General features: G+C 36.7%; 1 protein-coding gene across 6 annotated transcripts in view; it reads left to right on the forward strand.

Annotated features, from left to right (window-relative positions):
• RALGAPA1 (Ral GTPase activating protein catalytic subunit alpha 1) overlaps positions 1 to 25,209 on the forward strand; it is a 211,789-nt gene that overhangs the window by 95,506 nt on the left and 91,074 nt on the right. For 5 of the 6 annotated variants that reach the window (XM_055130478.1, XM_055130481.1, XM_055130479.1 and 2 more), the window contains 10 exons: positions 626 to 778; positions 4,465 to 4,658; positions 5,318 to 5,416; positions 6,176 to 6,331; positions 9,480 to 9,608; positions 13,898 to 14,023; positions 16,298 to 16,356; positions 20,384 to 20,492; positions 22,610 to 22,720; positions 23,443 to 23,511. In XM_055130478.1, coding sequence (XP_054986453.1) covers positions 626 to 778; positions 4,465 to 4,658; positions 5,318 to 5,416; positions 6,176 to 6,331; positions 9,480 to 9,608; positions 13,898 to 14,023; positions 16,298 to 16,356; positions 20,384 to 20,492; positions 22,610 to 22,720; positions 23,443 to 23,511 — 1,205 coding nt within the window. The remainder of the gene's footprint in view (positions 1 to 625; positions 779 to 4,464; positions 4,659 to 5,317; positions 5,417 to 6,175; positions 6,332 to 9,479; positions 9,609 to 13,897; positions 14,024 to 16,297; positions 16,357 to 20,383; positions 20,493 to 22,609; positions 22,721 to 23,442; positions 23,512 to 25,209) is intronic. The other variant, XM_055130482.1, reaches the window with a different exon arrangement.

Raw genomic sequence — 25,209 nt, forward strand, 5'->3', positions numbered from 1 at the left:
TAACTAAATAGAAGGCCTGTTTGTCAAGATCCATATATTCTTTATTTTGTAGTAAATCATTCTCAGAAACTTTTATATTTCAGGGGCCATACACTAGATATAAGAGGGTTGAGCTTATGTACGCCAGTGATACATAAAATGAGTCAGTGACATAATTAGATGAAATTCTTAGATTTTTCTTCTGCTTTATGGTGAATAGTGTGGGAAGAGTATGAGTTGAAATAGATTGAAGATTAGAGATCACTCATTAGAATTCAGACAAGCAATGATAGTGGCAGAGAGAGTTGCAATGCCAACGCCTGAAGTAAGTGTAAGTGAAGCAGTAGGTTCCAGTGTTTATGTAACTGGACTTGTAGTGGGTATAGGCATTCTTGTCACTGGTGGCTCCAGTCAACTATTAGGTCAGTTCTAATTTCGCCATAGTTCCCTGATAGCCATGCATTGAAACGTCAAGTCAGAAAACTTTTTATGATTGTTTCAATCTATTGCCCTAAGTCCAGTTTATAACTGGCTATATATATGGTTTTAAGTTATGTTGTATTGGGGTTTTTAAGCATCGTTTTCATCTTAGTAAGAGTATGTTGAATGTACTCCTTTTAGTAATGCTATGAAGTTGTGTTTACAGGTTCAGAAAGTACTTCTCCGGTCCATTCTGCTCTAGGATCCAGGTCACAAACACCATCTCCTTCCACACTGAATGTAGAGCGCATGGAACAGAAAGACCTACAGCTGGATGAGAAGCTCCACCACTCTGTTCTTCAGACACCAGATGACCTAGGTAATATTTGGAAATATTTGGGAAAAAAGTGTTCACCATTTTTGTCTTTCAAAATGTTAATACTAGATGGTGATTAATACCATTTGATGGTGCTGGAATGATAATATAGTGGGCTGAGCCTTGTACATAGCTGACCTGGGTTTCATCCCTGATACCCCATATGCTTCCCCAAGCTAGCCAGGGTGATCCCTGAGTGCAGAGCCAGAAATAAGCCCTAGCACTGCCAGGTATAGCCTCCTAAAAAAAATCTTTAATAAGACATCTTAAGTTTAGTTATATTTTTTATTTAATCATTTAAAATTATTTTTCATTACAGTTTAGGATATGTGTTTATAGTAACATTGACAATCATGGTCTACCAAGTTCGACCATGTCTCTAATTAAGTTACCTTCGTACCACCCATGACCCCCCAGCCATGCCCCTGTGTCACTTTTAGCCTATCTGCTCCCCAGCATCCTCCAACCTGGTGCTCTCATTTTGCACTCCAGTGTCCAAGGTTTATCATCATTTTTAGGTATTTTTTGATGGATAGAAAATTGTATGATAGATCATGTACGGCAGAGCCTGGCAAGCTCTCCGTGGCGTATTCGATATGCCAAATACCATAACAATGATGTATCTCATTCCCCTTACCCTGAAAGAGCCTCCAATGTGGCATCACTGGGAAGAACGAGTAAAGAGAAGCTGCTAAAAATCTCAGGGCTAGGACGAATGGGGGATGTTACTGGCACCCGCTCGAGCAAATCAATGATCAATGGGATGACAGTGATACAGTGATGATAGATCATTATACTTAGTCTTTTGAAAATTGGCTGTTCTAACAGTTTTGATGCTTTTAAAGAATAGTATACTGTGGATTTTATTTGATTTTAGCTAATTACAGTGCTGGCATTAGTGATGGTATCATTTTTCTCTTTTTTTTTTTTTTTTGCTTTTTGGGTCACACCCAGTGATGCACAAGGGTTACTCCTTGGTCATGCACTCAGGAATTACTCCTGGCAGTGCTCTGGGGACCATATGGGATGCTGGGAATCGAACCCAGGTCGGCTGCGTGCAAAGCAAACGCCCTACCCAGTGTGCTATTGCCCCTATATTCTAATTTATTGATACATCATTTTCGAAAGTAGTAATTACTTAATTTGACATTATTATATTTAATGTTGTGTTTAACGACACGAGGAAAGTAGTATGTTTATGTTATAAATGTAAGTATTATGTTTAATAATGTAAACATTATGACATGAGGAAAGTAGTAGTTTCATCACTTGCTAACGAAGCTTTCAGTGGAAAAATTATATTAATTTTTATTATTTTTGATTCTGTAAGTGTATAAACTAAATTTTAAATTCCACTTACCCTCCTCCAAAGTTTATTGTAAAATTAGCCCATATAAAGTATCTTTTCTTTTTCTTATATTTTTAATTCACGTACATAATTTTAAATGTTTCAGGAGTGCTTCTTTGCAGCTCTTCAAAAAAGCCTGTCATATGATCTGCCCCATCAAGGGCCAATAGGTATCATTCCACCATCTTCTATTTATTGGCTCTGCGCCCACACCCAGTTTCATCCTATGTTCCACCCCTCTGGTAACATCTTTTTTGTAGCCCAAATTCAAGGTTTAGTTTGGGATTGATTCGGTCTTTTCTATTGCCTTTTTTTTTTTTAATAATCCAGATATGAGTGAGATTATTCAGGATTTGTCTGACTGTCTTAATTCACTTAACAGAGTTCCTCCAACTCGTCCAGGTTGTTTCAGATGGCAAGATTTCATCTTTCCCTATAGCTGAGTAGTATTTGATTGTCTTCATATACCTCATCTTTATGCACTCCGCTATCATTGGGTTATTTCTGTATCTTGGCGATTATAAACAGCTAGAGTGAACATTGGAGTATAATATTAAATTAGTGCTTTATATTTGGATTGATGGCTGTGGGTGGGATTTCTATGTAAGTAGGTTTTAGCATCTTGAGAAATTACTTATTTTCAAAAGGTTAGAGTAGTTTACGTTCCTGCCAACAATATATTAGAGTTCCCTTTTCTGCCTCATACCCTAAACTTTTTGGGGGTCTTTGTGGTATAGGACATTATCACAGCGTGAAGTAATGTCTCATTGTAGTTTTGATTTTCATTACTATGATAAGTGATTTTTCTTTTGCCTGTGGATCATCTGTATGTTTTTGCTATAGAATCACTTCATCTTTTCTGCCCATCTTTTATGGGATTATTAGTGTGTATGTGTGTGTGCTGTGTGTGTGCGCGTGTGTTGAGTTTTATGAGTTTATTATGCTTGACTATTAGCCTCTTGTCAAATTTATGATGTACAACTGTTTCCCCAATTCAGTAAGATTCTTTCATATTACTGGTAGTTCCTTTTGCTGTGCAGAAGCTTTTCATTTGATATAACTTCAATTATATTTGCTTTTGTGTATCTTACTATTGGAATTGAGTCCCCAAAGACATTTCTTTTCTTTTTCTTTTTGGTCTCTCTTTTTTTTTTAATTTGTTTTTAATGAATCATCATCAGGTACAGTTCCCAAAGACATTTCTGAAGTTACTATGATAGTGTTTTGCCTACGGTTTGTTCCATGTATTTTATGGTTTCAGATCTTCTAAAAATTTATTTAATTTGAATTAATTTTTGTGTTTGATGAGTGATTGTTGTCTTGTTTCACTCTTTTGTAAATGAAAAGCACCATTTGTTTAAGAAATTTTCATTTCTCCATTGAATGCTTTTTGGACTCCTAATGATAAATCACTTGCTCATATATGTGTGTGCTTATTTTTAGACTCTCAATTCTATTCCATTAATCTATGTGTGTTTTTCAGTCTAGAACTCTACTGGTTTAATTACTTACTGCTCTGTAGTACAGTTTGAAGTCAGGGAACGTGATGCATCCAGGTCCACACGAGCTGTCAGGACAGTGTTTGGAGGCTACCAGGGCCCCACTTATAGTATTCCATGACAGGGGCTTAGTGGTGTTTAATTTGCTTTTTCCTAATAATAAGGGATAATAAACATCTTTTCATATTTTTTGTTTTATCTTGCGAGCTTATATTGGAAGTCTTTTAATTATTCTGAAAGATTAGTAACTTGTTAACAATATAGTTATTGTACACATTACATGCCAAGTGAAGAATATTAAATTGTGCATAATATTAGGAACAAAATTATAAGGTCAGATTAGAAATGCTATCAACAGGAAAAAAATCTTTGTCTTTTCCCCTTTTTGTTACATACGCTGACTAGTGAAGAATTTGAACTAGTGAGGTTTTGAATTTCTTAAGAAAAAACTTAGAGTAATGCAATTTGACATTTTATTTTATTTATTTATTTATTTATTTTGCTTTTTGGGTCACACCCAGTGATGCTCAGGGGTTACTCCTGGCTTTGCACTCAGGAATTACTCCTGGCGGTGCTTGGGGGACCATATGGGATGCCGGGGATCGAACCCGGGTCGGCTGCGTGCAAGGCAAACGCCCTACCCGCTGTGCTATCGCTCCAGCCCTGCAATTTGACATTTTAAAACTTCACTTTCTGAAGTGAAGATATTTTGACTTTTTAAAACTTCATCTTTTTAAGTGAAGATATTTGGGATTGTTGAATTTACTCTTTTTGTGTGTGTATGCTTTGTGTTCTGTTCCACAGAAAAATTATTTATGCCATTGTGCTTTATTTTTCTATAGAAATCAGTGAATTTCCCTCCGAATGTTGCAGTGTAATGGCAGGAGGAACTCTCACAGGATGGCATGCTGATGTTGCTACTGTGATGTGGCGAAGAATGCTAGGCATTTTGGGAGATGTCAACACCATTATGGACCCTGAAATACATGCTCAAGTTTTTGATTATCTCTGTGAGCTCTGGCAGAATCTAGCCAAGGTAAAAACACAAAGACAACAAGGATAGATTTGAGGAGAGAAGGGAAAAAAATTAAGTATTAAGAATTTGAAAAAGAGGGAGCTAGAGTGAGTAGGGCATTTGCCTTGCACACAGCCCACCTGGGTTCAGTCTCCAGCGTCCCCTATGGTCCCCTGAGCATCGCCAGGAGTAACCCCTGAGCTTCTCTAGGTGAGACCCCAAAAACCAAAATATTTGAAGAAAGGACTGGAGAGACAGTACGGGACTGACAGCACATGCCTTACTGGTTTGATCCCCACAAAACCTAGTTACCAGGTATCTTTAAATGTTGCCCCGAAGGTCACCAAGTACCACCAGATGGAGAGGGACCGTAAGAATTCCCCATACCATAGGGTCTGTAGGCAATCTAGAATTGCCGGGAGGATCCCCAAGTCTTCTGATCCCTGCTTGGGAGGACTAATTTGAAAAAAAAAACAAAAAGCAACTTGAGATAACACTGTCCTGCCTCTTCCTCCTGTAAGCTGGTGCCTAGAGTGAAGTCACTTAACAGTGTTTAAATGAGTAATTAGTGGTAGAAACATGACTTTAAAAATTTAAATGATTTTGCCTTCATTGTAATTTTAAACAAAGGTGGAGAACACTTTTCATAGATATTGTTGCATTTTATTTGAAAATTACAGATTAGAGATAACCTCGGCATTTCAACTGATAACCTGACCTCCCCTTCTCCACCAGTTTTGATTCCTCCACTGAGAATTCTTACACCTTGGCTTTTCAAGGTAAGATTACTATATAATGTATTAAATTAAGAAGTTTAGTTTTTTTTTAAAAAAAAAGGGTATGATCAGTCTTATGAAACATGATAGGGCATTTGCCTTGCACTTGGCCGATCCGAGTTCGATTCCCAGCATCCCATATGGTCCCCTGAGCACCGCCAGGAGTAATTCCTGAGTGCAAAGCCAGGAGTAACCTGTAACCTCTGTGCATCACTGGGTGTGACCCAAAAAGCAAAAAAAAAAAAAAAAGATAAGAGTTTTAGGTATTAAGAGTAACCTTCTAGAGAACTTAATTTTTTAACTAGTCTTTAAAGGTTATGGAGAAGAAAGTGGCATAGAAAAATTAATATGTAGGATGCATAGTTTTTATTGTTGCATAGTTTTTATGTATTTTATAACAGTGCAATTTATGTTTATTTTATGTAAATGAAAAAGGTTAAATTTGTATTACACAATATGCTATGTACTTGTAAAGAGCTAGATCTTTTAGGTATTATTTGATACAGTTGGTGTCTCATAAATGAAACAGTGTGTGGTTATTCATGCTTACTTTGTGTTAATTTATTAGTAACTTGATCTAACCAACTGAACTAACTGGTCAACTACTATATGAATTTAATGATAATGTTTTAGTAATCCTAATGTTCATAACAAAATTGGGCCATCACAAAAATATAAAATAAGTACATTGCTAGCTATATCTAAATGTTTAAGTATTTACAATATCTCTGTGATACTAAAACAAGGATATTTTTATTATAGGCAACCATGTTAACTGATAAATATAAACAAGGTAAATTACATGCTTACAAACTTATTTGTAATACAATGAAAAGAAGACAAGATGTTTCTCCAAATAGAGATTTTCTAACACATTTCTACAATATAATGCATTGTGGATTACTTCATATTGATCAGGTGAATATAAACTGTCTTAACAAATTTTTACCTTTGATTTTCAATTCTGTTTGACTCTTTTAAGGGCTAAATTAAAAATATCTTATTAGGGGCTAGAGTGATATTGCAGTGGGTAAGGTGCTTACCTTGCTCTTGGCTGACTTGGGTTATATCCCTGACATCTCATATGGTCCCCTAAGTACTGCCAGGAGGAATTCCTGAGTGCATAGTCAGTAGTAACCCTCAAGCATCGCCAGGTTTGGCCAAAAAACAAAGTAAAAAATACTTTCTTAGTAAGTGAATTATTGACAACTTTAATCCAGTTTTTTTTTTTGACCTTATTTATTCTTGAAACACAGTTGAAAAACAAGCTACTAGAGTTGCGTGATTGAAGATATTAAATACAATTTCCCTCTACAGTTATACCTTCTAGTTCAGTTTTTGAAGAGATTAAACTATTCTTTGCTTTATGTTGACATGTCTTCTTTTAATGTCTTAATACTTTTATTTTTAAGAATCTTATAATTGTTACTTGAGGGTTGACACCTGGCACATGTGTATTCATTTAGTCTTGAAGCATCATAAGTTTTTCCCTACTTAGAATTAATATGTCACATTTTATTATTACCATAGTTTGTAGTAGCATAGTGACAGCTCTATTGAATTGGCATTTTTGTCACTCATCAGTACTACATTAGAAAGTCATAAGTAAGATTCTAGAATATTACTTCAGATATCTTAAATCCTGGCTAACAAACTAAAAAGTGTGGGAGATTGCAAGTCAAAATAATGTAAACATTTTCTCCATGATGTGGTTAGATTTTACTTGCAGTTCATTTGAGGGCATTAGATGAATGTAAAAAGATGATGATTATTTCTAAAAAAAGAAAAATATTAATTTGAAATAATCAAAGTATTCTAGTTTAGAAATTTGCTTCGACCTGACATTCTTTGTTTAATTAAAGGCTTATTACATTGTAATTAGATTTCAGATGTGCATCATTACAAATCAACATGTACAAGTACCCTTGAAAATGATGGGATTTTTGGGGCTGGAGCGATAGATAGCACAGCGGGTAGGGCGTTTGCCTTACACGCGCCGGCCGGCCAACCCGGGTTCTAATCCCAGCATCCCATATGGTCCCCTGAGCACTGCCAGGGATAATTCCTGAGTGAAGAGCCAGGAGTAACCCCTGTGCATCGCCGGGTGTGACCCAAAAAAAAAAAAACAAACAAACAAACAGAAAATGATGGGATTTTTGTGGGCTGTGGAATCAAATTATTTTTAAAAATTTAAGGGACACCAGGGATTAAGTGAGTAGTAGAGCATTTGCCTTCCATCTGTGAGACCCTGAGTTCAATTCCTGGCACTGCCAAAAAGATAAATGTGTGTTTTTTTTTAATTTTACTATGAAATGAAACATAGTTTCATTTTTTTAAAAAAAACTTTAAAAAAAAAAACTTGTTTTGAGACAGACCTGGCAGTACTCAGGGGTGTTCTCTCTTCACTGTTGAGGCCTTACTCCTGAGAACTGATAGTTCTCAGGTAACTGTGTTGCTCAGGGGGATCATAATGGTGCCAGAGATCTAACCTTGGTCTCCTCCATGTAGAGCGTGAACTTGCCTGTCCTTTGAACTATCTTATTTGGCCCTGTGTGTTTTTGGTTTGTTTTATTTGTTCAAAAACTGTAGAATTTCAGGTATTTACAGCTCTAGGTGTACATAATACTTATCATGCCTTATCACCAGCACAAAATGACATCTTTATAATCACTAGAAAAAGAAAATGAAGAGATAGCACAATGGTTAAGACACTTGCCTGCATGTGGCATATCCCGGGTCAATCCCAAGCACAGAGTCAAGAGTGGCCCTTGAGTACCAATGGGGATATCCCAAAATTAAAAAGGGAGAAAAGCAAAGCAAAAGAAAACCTTAGTTTAAGGAAAATCACTTCGAGTAATACACCACATAATTATGGTAAATTCCCGAGGTAAAGTGAACCAGAAACCAAGTTAAGAATATTCCTCAGGACCAGAGGGATAGTACAGGGACTTAACTCAAACCTTGGAGAGGACCCTGGTTTGAGTCCCCTGGTTTGGTCCCCCAAAATCTCTTGGTTTTGTCACTGAGTCTCTAGAGCATTGTCGGGTCTCCCTAGAGGCCCCCTAAATAGTACCAGTGTGGCTTGGGTCCAAGCAACACCGCCTGCTTGGACCCTTGCATTGAACTATCCTCCTGATTGACTGAGAATTTTCAGGTGGGATCTCCAGACTCCTGATCCCCATTTGAGATGGACCGAAAAAAGGAAAGGAAAAAAAAATACTCTTAGGGACAGGAGAGATCGCTCAAAGGGCTCGGGAGTTCAAAAAGTATGTACTAGAAATGAGTTTGATCCCTGGCATCACACATTCTCCTTTACCTTTCCCAACCCCGCAACCACTCCGGTTCTCACCCACCTCAAAAAAATCCACTGGGTGTGACCCTAGACATGATTATTGAACCATCAGACATTGCTTTGAAGATAGAAAAAAGGGGAAGAAAGGAACATTTCCTCAAAACTGCTTCAGTCTTGCATTGGGATGTGGCTCAATCATAAACTAAATGCCTTGCATGCTGAGACCTGGTTTTGATCACACACCACAAAAATAAATACGAAATAAAGCCTCAGCCTCATTTAGTATGATAAATCAGTGATAGATCATCAGATTTTATGTACAAAACAATACCTAGGTTTAGATGACTGAGATTTCTGAGTGCCAGTCTATCATAGGTGGGCTTTCTAAGAAAGGATCTCTCAGTTGCCACATGACAGCAGGTCATGCAGCTTTAGGGGTCAGAATTCACGAATGGATGAAGGTAGGTAGAAGGAGAAAAGGTCTGAATTCGGCCTTACAGCACATGGGCTTATATTTTTAGGTCTGAATCAGAGCTTACCACTTGCCTTCTAGTATGAAAGTGCTTATTGATGTCAGTTAGAGGTGTCTTAAGTTTACTTTCCTTTCTCAGATAATCATTCGTAGCGCATATTATTTAGTAGACTTAGTCTTTCCAAATTAATCAGTGTCTAATAAAACTTGTTTGATTATGTTACCTGTTTGCAAAGGTATTGATCAGCTGATAATGAAGATTACCTTTGTGATCTTCTTTTCCCCTTTTTCTTATTCCTAAGGATATTGTCAATACAATCATCAAGCACTGCTCACCTCAATTTTTTTCACTTGGTTTGCCTGGTGCCACGATGCTTATTATGGATTTTATTGTAGCAGCTGGCAGAGTGGCTTCTTCGGCTTTTCTCAATGTAAGTTTTTATTTCTCGTTCTTCTTAATATAATAAATTGTAGGTGACAAGACCATTGTAAAACCAAAAAACAGCAACAAAGGGAGAACTTTTATTAATGTTTGGGACATTTTACAGCTTATATTGTATTATTCTCCCACATTAAAAAATTGTAAAGAAGAAATTCTGAAGTATAGGAAATTGATGAATTTATTCAGAAACTCTACAAGTGATTTTAAGTTGTAAGAAAAACAGTTTGAAATTGAGGAAATCTAAGAAATAGAGGGAGCAAAAACTGCAGAGAGTCATGGGCAAGAGAAGAACTAGAAATAGGCTCTACAATACCCTTTAAGCTTCCCTATAGCTGTAGAAAGTGAGACAGTGCCAAGTAGCTCGGTAGAACTGTAATATGTTCAAAGATAGGTGACAAAGGTGAACTAAAGAGAAAGGCAGTAGCTGAGTGATAGTGGGAAAGAGATTATGTTCATTCTATGGAAAGATTGAGTAGTCATTGTAGCAGTTAAAAAGAAGAGTGACATAGTAATGAAAAAGAGCTATTCACTAATAGTTAACTGAAAAAAACTACAAGTATTTTAGTACCTTATCATTTGCAATGCGGTTTTGCATACCCTGTTTTTATTTATAAGCCATCAGAGACCAGCTTCCAAACTAGAAGTTATGTATGGGAACAAAGTAAGCTACTTATGAGATAGCCATGAGATATCTGGCCGACTGTTACATGTATGAGTCGGGAGCTCAAAAGAAATGTTAGCACTGAAGATGTAAAGCTGGAAACATTGGTTTTTATGGATCATATTGGCAATCACTTAAAGGAAGTATATAAATAAGAACCTGTACTTATAAGCTATTTTCAATCTGATTATTCTAATTTCCTAATGATAATTATCATATCTTAACACATCTTGATATCTCTAGGGCATAGCGCAACATCACACTTAAAGATATTTATTAATTGGTTGTGTAGGTATTTATTCAGCACCTGGTATGGGTTCAGTATGGTACTAAGCCCTTTGTGTTTATTAACTTTATGTTTACCCTAATATCCAATATTCCTCTGAGTGAGATACAAAAGGATGAGAGTTAATTAGATACATACTGTGTTCAACGTTAAGACTGCTGCTGTAGAGTTAGGAAAGTACATTAACAACCCTATCAAAATCAGCTTTACCAAAGAGCTGAGAGACATATACAAAGATAATTACTAAAAAATAAAAATAACCATTGAACACAGGGCAATAAATGGGTATCAATAGGCGGAATTTAGCACATTGGTTGAAAGAATGAAGTCTAGAGCCAGTGTGCCTGGGTTCAAATCCTGGTCCTGCTACCTATTAGCTGTAACTTACAGAAATTATTTCTTCTGTTTTTTTTCTATGAAACGGAGATGATCTTCCACCTAGAGTTATAAGGATTAAATTTATATTTGTAACATGAATGAAATAGTATAACACCCCGTATAGACATTGAATTTGTTAAATAACTTGGTAATTCAGAGAAAGAAGAGATCTTATTTGTATAGGGATATTAGGAATTTCATGAGAAAAAAAGCTGAATAAATTCTTCAAAGGTAAGCGTTATAAATAAAAACAAAGAAGAGGGGAGGCCATTCTTGACAAAGGACAGCAGGCACTGATTGAGTGAATTGTGTTCAGGGAATGACAGATGTCTTTTGTTGAGAAGATAGGGATTAGTAAACAGAACAGAAAGTTTCTCCAGAGCCCAGAGTATGGTCTGCACGTCAGAAACATTTAGCATGATTTGGGTAGAAAATTGGAATCTCATTTCCTATCACAGATCTACTAAAATAGAATAATAAGCATATTAACTGTATCCATAGTGATTTGTGTGGAAATTAAAGATTGAGAAGCACTGCTTTAGATTTGAGTACCCAGGACAGATTGTAATGCTATATGAGATACACAATTAAAGTAGGGTAGGGAGAAAGATGATTGAATCTGTACTTTGGAAACATTAAGTGTATGTATTAATCTAGGAGTAAATTAAGTGGAAGACAAACTAGAAATTGTAAATTACAAAGCTCTTAAAGTATTATCAGTATATAAGATTATCTCAGATCCTGGCAAAAATTTATAGGACTCAGAAGAATAATGCAGAAATATTATCAATTTTTAACAATAAACTTACTTTGGAAATATTACTGTTTGACGAGATGTTTATCTGAATAGCTAGCATATTTTCTGCAGCCTTTCTCCAGGCTGGTTTAGAATTAATCCCTAATATCCATTTTATATTATTTACTTACCTCCTGTGCATCTAGAAGGATGTAAAATTCCCTTGTGAAAGTTTAAAAAAATAGTCATTTTCTGTTTCCTCTGACTCCTACGAGAAACACCTATTGAGAAAGATTGTATCAGGAACCAGTCATTGCAGAAGTCAAACCCAACCCACATCTCCACTATAGTGTAGGGACTGTTCCTCAGGAAGATGTTGGAGATGCTCAAAATCTTACTCTGTGGGTTCCCACTTAGATCCATACCTCACTTATCTTTCTTATTTTAATGCTACCTCCATCCACTTTGGGAGTTGATAAGATGGTTGAATTCAGTTTTACCTTTCTTAATTACATTGCAAGTCTGTCGTTATTATACCCACATACCTGACATTCTGTTACCTTATCCACTTCAAAAAGAGAACCTTAGCTAATCTTTCATTAAATAATTTTTGGACAGGGTCTGGAGCGATAGCGCAGTGGGTAGAGTATTTGCCTTGCACACGGCCAACCCAGGTTCATTTGATCCCCAGCATCCCATATGGTCCCCTAAGCAACACCAGGGTAATTCCTGAGTGCAGAACCAGGAGTAATCCCTGTGTATTGCTGGGTGTGGCCCAAAAAGCACATAATAATAATAATAATTTTTGGACAGTGTTCAATGAAAACAATGGTCAGTGAGAACCTTGGGCTCTGTCAGCAGAACTGAGATTAGTAAGAGGGTGGGGAGAAAAGAGACCAGAAGTACATAAGGACAATGGGGAAAAGCATGAACTATTACCATTATTGTGATCATGTTACCTTGATAATGAATATACATAGATTTTTTAAAACCAATTTTGTTGTTAAAAGACAATTTACTTTTAATCAAACGTACCCTTACATTTTATACCACTACCTTGTACCTGAGATTTTGTGGAAGTTATTAGTGTAGGGGCCACATCTAATGTTGCAGCCCACTTCCTAGGGCAGTTCCTGGGGCTGCTCATGGTGTGCACAGGGGCACACGCACACGTGTATGCATGTGGTATGTGTGTGTGTGTGTGTGTGTGTGTGTGTGTGTGTGTGTGAGAGAGAGAGAGAGAGAGAGAGAGAGGGAGGGAGGGAGGGAGGGAGGGAAGGAGGGAGGGAAGGAAGGAGAGGGAGAAGGAGGGAAACAGAAATAGAGACAGAGACAAGGAGACAGGTACTTGGGTCAGTGATGCAGTGTGTGGCCCAGTACTGTGAGCGGCCACCAGGGCTACACCTGTAACTAATAGGAGACAAGGAGAGTCAGAGGGTACATTGGGCCAGGGACTAAACACAGGGCACTATATATGCTACGTATATTTCAGAAATGGCTTAATAGAGCTTAAGAAAAAAGATAAAAGTCAACCTTAATCATAGGGCTAGAAAAACCATTCAGTAGGTGCTTCCCTTGCGCACAGCCAATCCCAGTTTAATCTCCAGTCCCACCAAGAGTGATGTCTGAGTATAGAGTCAAGAATAAGCCCTTGCTTACCACACCACTGGGTGTGACTCCAACATCACCCCCCCAAGTTACTTTCATTAACTGTTATTTTGTAAATTCTAATTTATTTTATAAATTCTAATTTTTTGTAGTATAACCATGAAATAGGGATAATATTAAAATTATCTAGACTACTGCCTAGTAGTCTTGAAGATAGTTATTTTTATTTTGTCACTTTATTCATCATTGCAATTATAATAAAAATAGTGACATTGAGTTATTAGAATATATTACAATGTGTGGGTTGTTTTTAAATTGAAAGTATTGATCTGTACTTTCTTCAGAACTAGGGTGATTGTGCTATTAGATAAGGTATACTCATTAATTGTAGCTGATTTATGCTTATTAACTGCTCTAAAACTATTTGAGAATAATAGTGCTTTATGTTCAGTGTATAGGTGAAAACCAGACCTTTTTGTATTTCTCCTTTCAGTTTTGAACTTTGTCTCATTCACTTCCACATGTAACTTGGTTAGATAATTAATTTTATGTTAATATGATCACATTATTAAATACATTTTAAAGATTTAAAATTTTTATACAACATAGGCACCGAGGGTAGAAGCTCAAGTTCTTCTGGGATCTTTGGTTTGCTTTCCCAATTTATATTTTGAATTACCTGCTCTACATCCCAACATTCCTGATATTGCTGTGTCTCAATTTACAGATGTTAAGGTAAGAAGGGTCAGATGCCAACCTTGAGTATTTAAATGATTTTATAACCATGTTTAGTTGAAAAAAATTGTATTCTTTTCCATTAGAAATCCACTCAGTTGTTAAAGCACATAATCAACTTTACCTTAAACATAGAATATGAAATGTTCATTAGGCACAGAGTCTTTTTTGTCTGCTTATAACCACTTTGGAAATGTTTCTCATGATAAAATCCACTGACTTGTCAGTCTCCCAAGAGTTTTTCATTCTCGCTCAACATTTGTAGAAACAAACATCTTATGAGTCAGAATCTGTGCTTTTGTGCTTCCACAATTTTGATGGCACTCTTGACTGAGAATCCACATGACTCTCTTCCTCTCCCTAGTTCTTGTTTGATGAACCAAACAATGTAATGTTTCACTATAGAAATAGGTGGAATTTGGGTGGTGATCCCAGACATTAACAGGTTTGAACAGAACATGGTGCAAAATAAACAGTGATTAAACTACTGGATGTTGTGATATGATCAACATCCTTAGTCCTCTGGACTTAATAAAATTCCTAAACTAAGATGATGAAGAATAGTGGGATGAGGTTTCCTAGTTAGAATAAAGACATTTAGTGCTCTGTGCCTAGTAATATGCCTTGTGGTAAATAATTCTATCAACACGTCAGGACGGTTTCTAGCTGAATGCCCTGAGTATTACAAATTTCCAAGAGTTTAACAGTCCCAAGAAGTGCTTGTTACTATAGTTGACAGATGCTCTCTGCATTTGACCTGTATTGGTCCTTGAAATTAGAGCATAGTATTGTGTCTCCTTAGAAGTCATGATGATTTTTTTTTTAATAAAGAAACATTTGCTTTCTCTGAGAGTAGTTTTTAATTTACTTAAATTTATTGAAGAAGGGAGGACTCCCAGCCAGGGTCCAATATTATGCAGCCATCCCAGGAGTCCATGGGTTCTCCACTACACCTAGTGGTACTTGGGGGACCATGGGATCAGTCTAAGACCAGCTGCATACAAGACTTGTGCCTTAACCCTAGACTGTCTCTTCTGTGCTGACATGATCCAACACCCATTCCTCCACCAGTGCATATTCCCCACCACCGATATCTTGGGTATACCCCCCTTTCTAACCCCCTCCCCCCCCCCCCCCGCCTCCATGGCAGACAATATTCCCCATACTCTCTCTGCTTTGGGGCATTATGGCTTGCAACACAGACACTGAGAGGGCATCATGTTTGGTCCATTATCCACTTTCAACACATCTCCCATCCTGACTGTCTAGCCATCATTTTTTCAGTGATCCCTTCTCTATTCCATCTGCCTTCTCCCCTCCGCTCAAAAAGTTTCACTTTTTAACATGCACATTTGATGATAAATTTCAGAGTCTAGAGCCAGAGATGCTCAGAGGGCTAGAACATGTACTTTGCATGTGGGAGTCCCAAATCCATCTCTGGCATTTCATGGTCCCCTGGCCACTATCATGAGCAACCCCTGAGCACTGTGAGCCAAGCGTAATCTCCAAGTTCAGCAAATTTGACCTAGCAGCCTCAAATTTTTTTTCAAAATCCTTTGTATTTTGGACTACTATAAGATACTACAGTCTTGTATAACATATGGTAGCTTATTAATGACACATTTATTTCTCACAAGTTTTGGAGACTGAGAAGTCCAAGATACAGGTGCCCCATTGTCACATTTAGTGAGAGCCCTCTTCCTGATGCATAAGCCCCTTGCCTCTCATTGTGTCCTTTGATAGGAGAAGCAAGGCGAGTAGCTTTCTAGATACATCTCTTAAAAAATTCATCTCTTGGGGGCTGGAGTGATAGCACAGCGGGTAGGGTGTTTACCTTGCACGCATCCCAGGTTCGATTCCCAGCATCCCATATGGTATCCCTAGCACCGCTAGGAGTAATTCCTGAGTGCATGAGCCAGGAATAATCCCTGTGCATCACTGGGTGTGACCCAAAAAGCAAAAAAAAAAAAAAAAAAAATTCATCTCACCCGTATAAACTTCACTCCTGTGACCCAAGCACCTCTACATACCATTATCTTGAGGAGTTAGAATCACAACATACAACTTTTAGAAGTTTATGTGCCTTTAGCTACTTCAGTGAGTGATATTCGACTGTTAGATAAATGGGAGAATTAAGACTTCCTCTTTTGTTTCAGTGTTACAGTCCTACAACCTTGATCAGTGCCAGGGCCCACATTGTCCATTTAACAAATGCATGTTGAGTGAGCGATTGAAATCTTGCCATTGTGACTAACTATATTTCCCCTATTTTAGGAACTTATAATCAAAACTGTATTAAGCTCTGCAAGAGATGAGCCTTCAGGTCCTGCACGGTAGGTCAAATAACTCTTCCAACTTGGCGTAATCGATTGTTCTGTGTTTGGATCTTATTTTGAAGCTTTATTGAATTATTTAGCAATCCAGGTTGTTGGAGATACAAAACGTTCTTTGGAATCACAGATTTTAAAAAAATTATTTGGGCAAGTGAATGCTCCCCCCTAGCTGTCCCCCAGTGATTTATATGGCAACGTATTTTCACTTAAAAAAATCAAATTTATAGCCCCGGAGGCCTCTGAACAATCACCACCTGTTGTGGCCTGGTGCTCCTGAGCATAGCTATGTCACTGGGCTTGTAAGAATCACTGGGGTGGCCCCAGGCTCCTGAGCACTGCTTGAGAGGCTGCCTCCAAAATCAACTTAGCATTTTCCCAATATCTTTTTTCTCTATCTAAAATGCATGGAATTAAACTATTTTTAATGTAGAAAGTAATATGTCTAAGAAAATAGTACATATTAATATATAAATATTTGGTTGGGGTAGTTTTAAAAATTGAATATAAGTAATAAGATTTTTAAAGTTTTTCCTGGGCCTGGGAGATGGTGTGAGTGGAACAGCATATACCTAGCATGTGTGAGGCCCTGAGGTAAAGCCCTGGCACCAGGTGCCCCCTTCCCTCCAGCACCTTTGGGTGAGATGCTTCTAAGCACCTCCAGGCCATACACCGACCCATCAGGTCCACTGTGGAAGCCCCACCCCATGTTCCCCACTCCACCAGCACAAGCATTGTATACTCTTACTTAAAAACTAAAAAGCACTTCAAATTGTTTTCCTTTTAAAATGTCTTAACAAGATAAAGGGTGTCATTTTCTATTTCATTAAACCTTTCCTAAAATAGTTTCTAACTGATCAAGCAGGCTGCCAATAGTAGCATTTCTTTTCTCTAAAAATATCATATGAGTTTTATTTCAGGTTTCTTGTTTTGTCTGGGAGCCCAAGCCGGTCTTAGGGCTTATTCTTGTCTCTGTACTCAGGGATCACCCATATGGGGGGCATGGCATAGAACCGCAGTTGAGTATGTTCAAGGCAGGTGCTTTACTCCTATACTATCTCTTCAGCCTAAGTTTACTAAAACTCACTTCAGGTGTCTTGAATTGAGTTCCAATAGTATGTCATTAACCTCAATATTAGTCTATTGCTATATGAATAGTGCTGCTATTTCAATCTACATCCTGCAGAACTTTCTCTTTTCTGATCATATGTGCATATTTGGATCTCAGGTAGAGGTAGCATGGCACTAGTGCTGACCATCTGGATTCTAATTCTAACCTAAATCTAATTTTTTCTCCTGACAAGTGAAAATAATATGAATCAATCATTTCTTGAAGTGAGACATAGCTTTAAGATTTACTTACATATTTTCCTCAGTTACTCTCTAACTTAAATATGAGCAATTTTTTTAAAACAAGCCTTCCTATTTTAATACTGAAAAACTACTCCAGAAAATGACAGTGGCTTTTCTGTTGTTCCACATTATCACTTCTAGTGATAATTGAAATTTTTTTTCAATTTACCGTCATATTTGATGATTTTTAAATGATATATCTCTGTGACTTTCTATGTTAATAATGATAATGCTTTAAGGATTCTCCCATATTATTGTTTCATGTAATCCTTATAATTAAGATTACTCCAGTCATAATTATTTTTCCAGTTGTAAGCCATAAATAAGAAACTTATGGCTTGATAAACTTTTTATTATGCCTTCTCTCTGTGCCAGGCAGGGTTGTAAACATTGCCTCATCCAATCTTTATCCAGAATTTAGGTACAGTTTCCTCTCTTCTCTCTGTTGCTGCTATTATAATTGTGGCTTGCACTGGTTTATTTTGGTGCTTGCACACTCAGTTTGTAGAACTAACAAAGGGTGCAGTGGTACTCAATGCTGGAATGTGCACTCCTGGCCACAGTGCTCACACATCTTTTTAGTTGTGGTCACCAGAGGTCGCAGCCTTTTAGGTGATGCTTGTACACACTTGGCCATGCTGGCACCAGGATCCCAGACATAGAGCTGCTGCAACTGTGTATTTGTGGACAAATAGGCATCAAGCCCATGGTTTCAAGATTATGCGACAAGTACTTTTAACCACTGAGCTTTCCATTGGCCCCATGTATGGTTTTTTATCCTCCTTTTCATAAATGGAAGTCTGTGGTATTTCAATAATTTTTCTCTTATCCAACTTTGGCAGAGCCATGATTGAAACTCTGACATATTTTCTTCAGGACCATATTAGATATGCAAGTATTAAGTGCCAGAACTAGATTTGAATCTAGAACTTCAGATCTCCCTCTTACTCCCTTTTTTAATTGCATCTTCTCTCAAGTTAAAGAATATTGAAGTCCCTTAAGTTAAAGAATATTGAAGTCCAGGGGTCTGAAGTGATAACACAGCGGGTAGGGCATTTGCCTTGCATGCAGCAGACCAGGGTTCGATTCCCAGCATCTCATATGGTCCCCCGAGCATTGCCAGGAGTAACCCCAGTGCATCGCCAGGTGTGACCCAAAAACAAAAAAAAGGAAAAAAGAATATTGAAGTCCAAAGCATAGCTGGCCCAAATAGGCTTGGGTGTCTGTAGGACAACAGTGTATATTGAGAACATAGGAAAATTCCTGAAGATAAGCATACTTATTGTCTAAATTTGTTTTCTTTTACCTTTCAGATATGAAAGTATTAGAAACTTATATCCTAAAATCTGAGCAGGACCAAGGTGTTGAATCATACTGGAAAGAATTTAAATTATTTTGATAATTTAAGGAATGTCAGAAACTGTGTGCACAGACAGACACACACACACACTGATCTTACCTAGGATTAATGAGTTAAAAATTAGGAATAAAATAAAGCAGTCAACTTAGAAGACTTTCTAGTAGTTTAGATAATAAATAATTTAGTAGAATTAACACTGTGATCGATTGAAAAGGGACTTCATAATTTTTATTAAGCTGTTTTGAAATTTAGCATTTGAGTTTAATTTAATACTAACAGTATCAGTACATACAGGTATATCATGATTTGAGAGGAATTGACTTTTTTTTATACTTAGGAGCATAATAATCATCATATAGCTGACCAAAGGCTTGTACTCAAACACCTTTATGAATTCTTGCCAAGTCAGATGACTCCATTCAGACTGAAAGCTACTTACACTACCTGAAAGTTGGTAGGGAGTGAAGTTTTATGACATCAGGGAGCAGAACAAAGGCTATAAAAATTTTTGTTTCCCTGTTGGAGTCCCTGGAACTGAAGAGGTAGGACAAGGCTAAGATGCTTGCTTTGCATGGGGCCTGTTCAGTCCCCCCTCAATATCATCAGGAGTGATTCCTAAGCACAGAACCAGGAGAAAGTCCTGAGCACTGCTGGTTGCAACCCAGAAACAAAAAAATAAAATCCTTTATAAATATGCAAGTTTTCTGTTCCCTATTTAAAATTTTTTCTGACATTAATGAAAAGATATTATTTAACTTATATCAGTAACTTAATTTTTTGTTTATTTTCTCAGTCAATAATATTGTACTCTTACCTTTGAAATTGTTCAGGAAACTCTATGGTAATATCAATTTGTTAATATTGATTTATTATAGTGATTCTTCCTACTTATGATACTGATAGCAAATTATAACAGGAAATTAGGCATAGAGTTTAGGGATATGTTTTCTTCCCGCTTTCTCTTAGGAGCTAATGTTCAGGGGCCAGGGAGCTAGTAGAGCAGGTAAGGCACTTGCCTTACACATGGGCGACCAACCTAGGTTCTGTTCTTGACACTCCATGTCATGTCTACCCCCAGTCCCTCCAGGAGTGATTCCTGGAAACAGCCCGGAGTAAGCCCTGAACTCTGCTGGTGTGGCCCAACAACCCCCCCACATGTCCCGCACTCTCCAAAAGAGCTAATATTCAGAGTTATAAGTTGATGAATTCACGAAAAATTACAGTGCTGTTCATTGTTGTTGGTTGTTGGTGTTGTGATTTTACTGATGATTTCACTTCAGAATTTATAAATTTTTATTATTGTTACTTTTTATGCAGATGTGTCGCACTTTGCAGTTTAGGTATTTGGATTTGTGAAGAATTGGTCCATGAATCTCATCACCCTCAAATTAAGGAAGCTCTGAATGTAATATGTGTTTCATTAAAGGTAAAGAAAACTAGTGGGTTGTATTAAGATAGTATTATTAAGATAGTATTGAATGCTCAATTGCTTTTATCAAATATTAATTATATCATGTGTCCTTTATAGAATAATCTGTATAGTAGATTGTCATAGGATTGACAACCAGATAAGTAGTTTAGAGACTGTTGAAGTGACTCAGATTAAAGAAAATACAATAAAATTTTCATGAAAGCAGTTAAATATTACAAAGAAAAATAAGTTATATATGTTTGGAGGGATGATTTGTGAGCTTTAATTTGATAGTTGTTTATTTTCCTAATAGTATTTAAATGCAAAATGTGTTAAAATTTTCAGTTGTTAAATAATAATATATTTGAAGGTCTATGTCAGGATATCCAACTGTATTCCATTGATCTGTGGGTCTGTCTTTATTCCAATACCATGCTGTTTTAATTATTACTGCTTTGTAGTACAATTTGAAGTTGGGGAAGATGGTGCCTTCCATATTCTTTTTCCCATGGGTTGCTTTAGCTATTCTATATGAATTTTAGCAAGTTGTGATCTATTTCTTTTAAAAACGTCATGAGTGTAAAGGAATAAGAAATAAGAAGTAAAGCAAGGAATCCTCTTCAGTAAATGGTGCTGGGAAAACTGGGCGGCTCCATGTAAAACAATAACAAAAGTCAGATTAAAATCTATCAAAGACCTCAACATCAGACCTGAGTCCATAAGGTACATAGAGAAAAGCATAGGCGGAACCCTCCATGTTACTGAAGCTAAAGGCATCTTCAAAGATGAAACACCACTGACCAAGCAAATGAAGCAGAGATAAACAAATGGGGCTACATTAAACTAAGAAGCTTCTATACCTCAAAAGGAACAGTGACCAAGATTCAAAGAATTCAAATGGCCAAAAGGCACATGAAAAAACGTTCTACATCACTAATCAGGGAGATGCAAATGAAAACAACAGTGAGATACCATCTCACACTGCAGAGACTGGCACATATCCAAAAGAACAAGAACAACCAGTTGCTGGTGTGGATGCAGGGGAAAGGGACTCTCATTCATTGATGGTGGGAATGTTGATTGCTTTGGCCTTTCTGGAAAACAGTATGGACATTCCTCAGAAAACTAGAAATTGAGCTCCCATTTCACCCAGCAATACCTCTTCTAGGAATATACTCCGGGGGCCAAAAAACACATAGCAAAACTGCCATCTGCACTTTTCTGTTTATTGCAGCAATATTCACAGTAGCCAGAATCTTGAAATAACCTGAATGTCCAGGAACAGACAACTGGATAACGAAACTATGGCATATCTATACAGTGGAATACTATGCAGCTGTTAGGAAAAATGAAATCATGAAATTTGCTTATAAGTGGCTAGATGTGAAGAGTATTGCTGAGTGAATGAGTCAAAAGGAGAGGACAGATAGAGAATGAATGCACTCTTGTGGGCTATATGTAAAAATAATAATAATAATAATAATAATATAAAGCTAACATCCAAGGCCAGGAAAAACAGGGTCCAAAAGGACTGGTTAATGGTTGGAAACTAGCCACAAGTGTGTGTGGGGGGGGGGCAAAGGGCAGTTAGGATAGAGAACGGACCAGTATGACAGTAGTAATTAGAAATTAGAAATTCACTCAGGACAAGAACTGAATATTGAAAGCAGGTAAAGGGATATGCATGATAATCTTTCAGTACTTGTATTGCAAACCATAGTGACCAAAAGGAGAGAGAGAGAGAGATGAAAAGTACCTGCCATAGAGGCAGGCAGGTGTAAGGGAAGGGAGAGAGGACAGAAGGGAAACCGGGGACATTGGCGGTGAGGGACAGGTATTAGAACATTATATGACTAAAACCCAATCATGAACAACTTTGTAACTGTGTGTCTCACTGTAATTTAATAAAAAAAGTATGTAAAATAAATTTTTGTAGGGCAAATAGGTATAGAAATGGCCACAGACAATAAAAAAATGTGTCCACAGTTATTAAAAAGTAAAATGATCCAAGAATCGTTTATTTTAGAAAACTTGAATAGGTTAAATTTTCAGTAGTTAATGCACTTATGAATGATGGTTCAGGAGGAAATTTTATACAGTGCTTTTTATATTTTGTTTTGTTTTCATTGCAGTTTACTAATAAAACAGTAGCCCATGTAGCTTGTAACATGCTTCACATGCTGGTTCATTATGTACCTAGACTTCAAATTTATCAACCTGATTCTCCTTTGAAAATTATTCAAGTAAGTAATTATATGAATACGACTTTTCAAAATAATCCTTCTGTTCAGATACCTGGAAACACAGTTACACAACAGTCTTTTAATTCACCTTGCCAAATAATGACAACTTAGGGAGCCTTTTTGAGGTATCTGAAATTCCTGACACCCCCTTTCTGTTTTACATTAGGAAATTGTATTTCAGAATTTTTAACTACTGTGTGCAAATTATAATTACAGTTGTCTTTAAATGATGTACTTTTCCTTCATCCCCTCTCCCAGGTAGAAAACACTATCCTTCCAATTACCAAAAACTTTAACCTTCCACTTATACCAAAGCCTAAATATTATTATGATTATATTTTTCCCTTTCTACATAGCATATCTTTTGGAAGGTTATTTATTTTTATCCATTCTTTCTTTGTCTTTGGTACTTTCTTTAACACCTGACATATTTCTTGAAAAACTGTTATAGCATCAGCTTTGCATGTGGTTGTATCCCCCAAGCCCACCAGCAGTGATCCCTGGACTGCAGAGCCTAGAGTAAGCCCGAAGCACAGCTGGTTGTGTGTCCAGGGAAAGGGAGGGAGAGGGAAGCTTTCCTGTTAAAAATCACTTTGAAGTAATAGTGTTAATGTAGTTAGGATAAACTTTGCACAGTAAATGTTATATCACTTTAGATAGCTTTAAATTTCAGATGCACCATCAGTTTAACATATTTTAAGCTCTCTTTTTGCCCCCTGCAGATCCTTATAGCCACTATTACCCATCTTTTGCCAAGTACAGAGGCTTCATCCTATGAAATGGACAAGAGGGTAATTTAAATTTTATTTTATATTTGATGGTTATATCGCTAAATGGTTATATTTTAAAATTGTAAAGGCATGTTTTTACATTTTCAACATTAATTCATCTTGTGTTTAAAATCACCTGTGTGTTTTATTAAGTGTAGTAAAGTATATTTTAGTTCAGATTTCAAGTTAATTATCGTCTTTGATAAAGTCTTTGAATCTAAGCACTGAAAGGAATGTCAGGACATTTTGTCCTTTTAAACTATTTTTTTCATCCTACCAACATATGACCCATCTTTGTGTAGCTATTACTCATGGAAAGTAATTTCCCTTTAGAAAAAGTACTTGTAATACCTAGAGATTGGATATTTGAAAGAGGAAATATCTTGCCTCCAAAAAGTTGTACAAAATTCCATTCACCTTGTGAATTCACTATGAAATGTGTTTAGTTATTTGAGATACTGTGTTAAAGTTATTCTCTTTTTGTACTTTGTACCTATTTCTTGAAAGTCTACATTTCCTTATCATTTATGTAGATGTTTCTTACAGAATCTTAGTAATTATTTATAAAGTTATTGTCTGCTAAATATTCTGGGTTGTCACTCTATTATTTCCGTTGAGTTTTTCTCTCCAGAGGTTCTCAAACTTATATAGCCTCCCGTCTCCTTTTTAGGGAAAAAAAATTTTCACTCATTGACCCCCCTGGAAATCTGTCTTTCAGTGACAATAAGGGAACAAACATGAAGCCCATTTCCTATACACGCTCGTACACACACACACACACACACACACACACACACACACACACACACAAACACACACACACACACCCTCACCCCACCCCACCCCACCACACCACACAACATTGCACCTGAGCTACTACTGCCACACCCATCCACCCACATCATTCCTGCGCTCTCCAGGGGACAGTATCACCCACATTGGGGAATATCACCTTGACCATGGATGCCATTTTCCTGCTTGCTAATGTCAATGTTAACTTTTTGGTCTATTCGAGACATAGTTCATAATAAGTTACAGAGTCTCAGCTCCGAGCTGTCTTGCTTGCACTACCGATCACGTTACTTTGAATTTAATCAAATTAAATGGATAGAATTGAACTTGTAGTGGGGAATTTAATGTCTTTTAGCCATATGTTGATGCTCAACGTTATATACCTGAAACGTATGTTACAATGCAGAAAATGATGAAAACAAAATTTATATGAGAAATATTTTTTAAATCAATTGTATGAGCAAAAATATTTCTTCTATTTACAGTATTATAAACATATATACTATTTCCACTGTTTTACTAAGATCTGTTAAACAAGAGTGCTATAGATCTTGATAATTTCCTTTAAAAAATATTCTTTTCATTTTTACATCCCAGTATTAACTATTGTTCTCCAGATTTCAATGTACCTACCTCCTCTAATCATATTATACTGAAATCTCAGGATGTTTTGTTTTTGCTTATGTTCTCCTACTTAGCTTAACTTTGAAGCTGTAGCTGTTTCTAAATCTGTTCTCAGTTGCTTTCATATGTGACTTCATACCCTCTCGTCTCTAGGTCATTTCATGTTATTCCTGCTATATTTTATATAGTAGATTTCATAAATTTATCTCAGGTTTATTTTTCTTTCTCCTCATAATTAGTTTAAACCCATTTGATTAAATTTTCTAGCTGTTATTTTTTCACCTTTTTAATAGAGGCACATCC

This window comes from Sorex araneus, chromosome 3, assembly GCF_027595985.1.
Source record: "Sorex araneus isolate mSorAra2 chromosome 3, mSorAra2.pri, whole genome shotgun sequence".
NCBI lineage: Eukaryota > Metazoa > Chordata > Mammalia > Eulipotyphla > Soricidae > Sorex > Sorex araneus.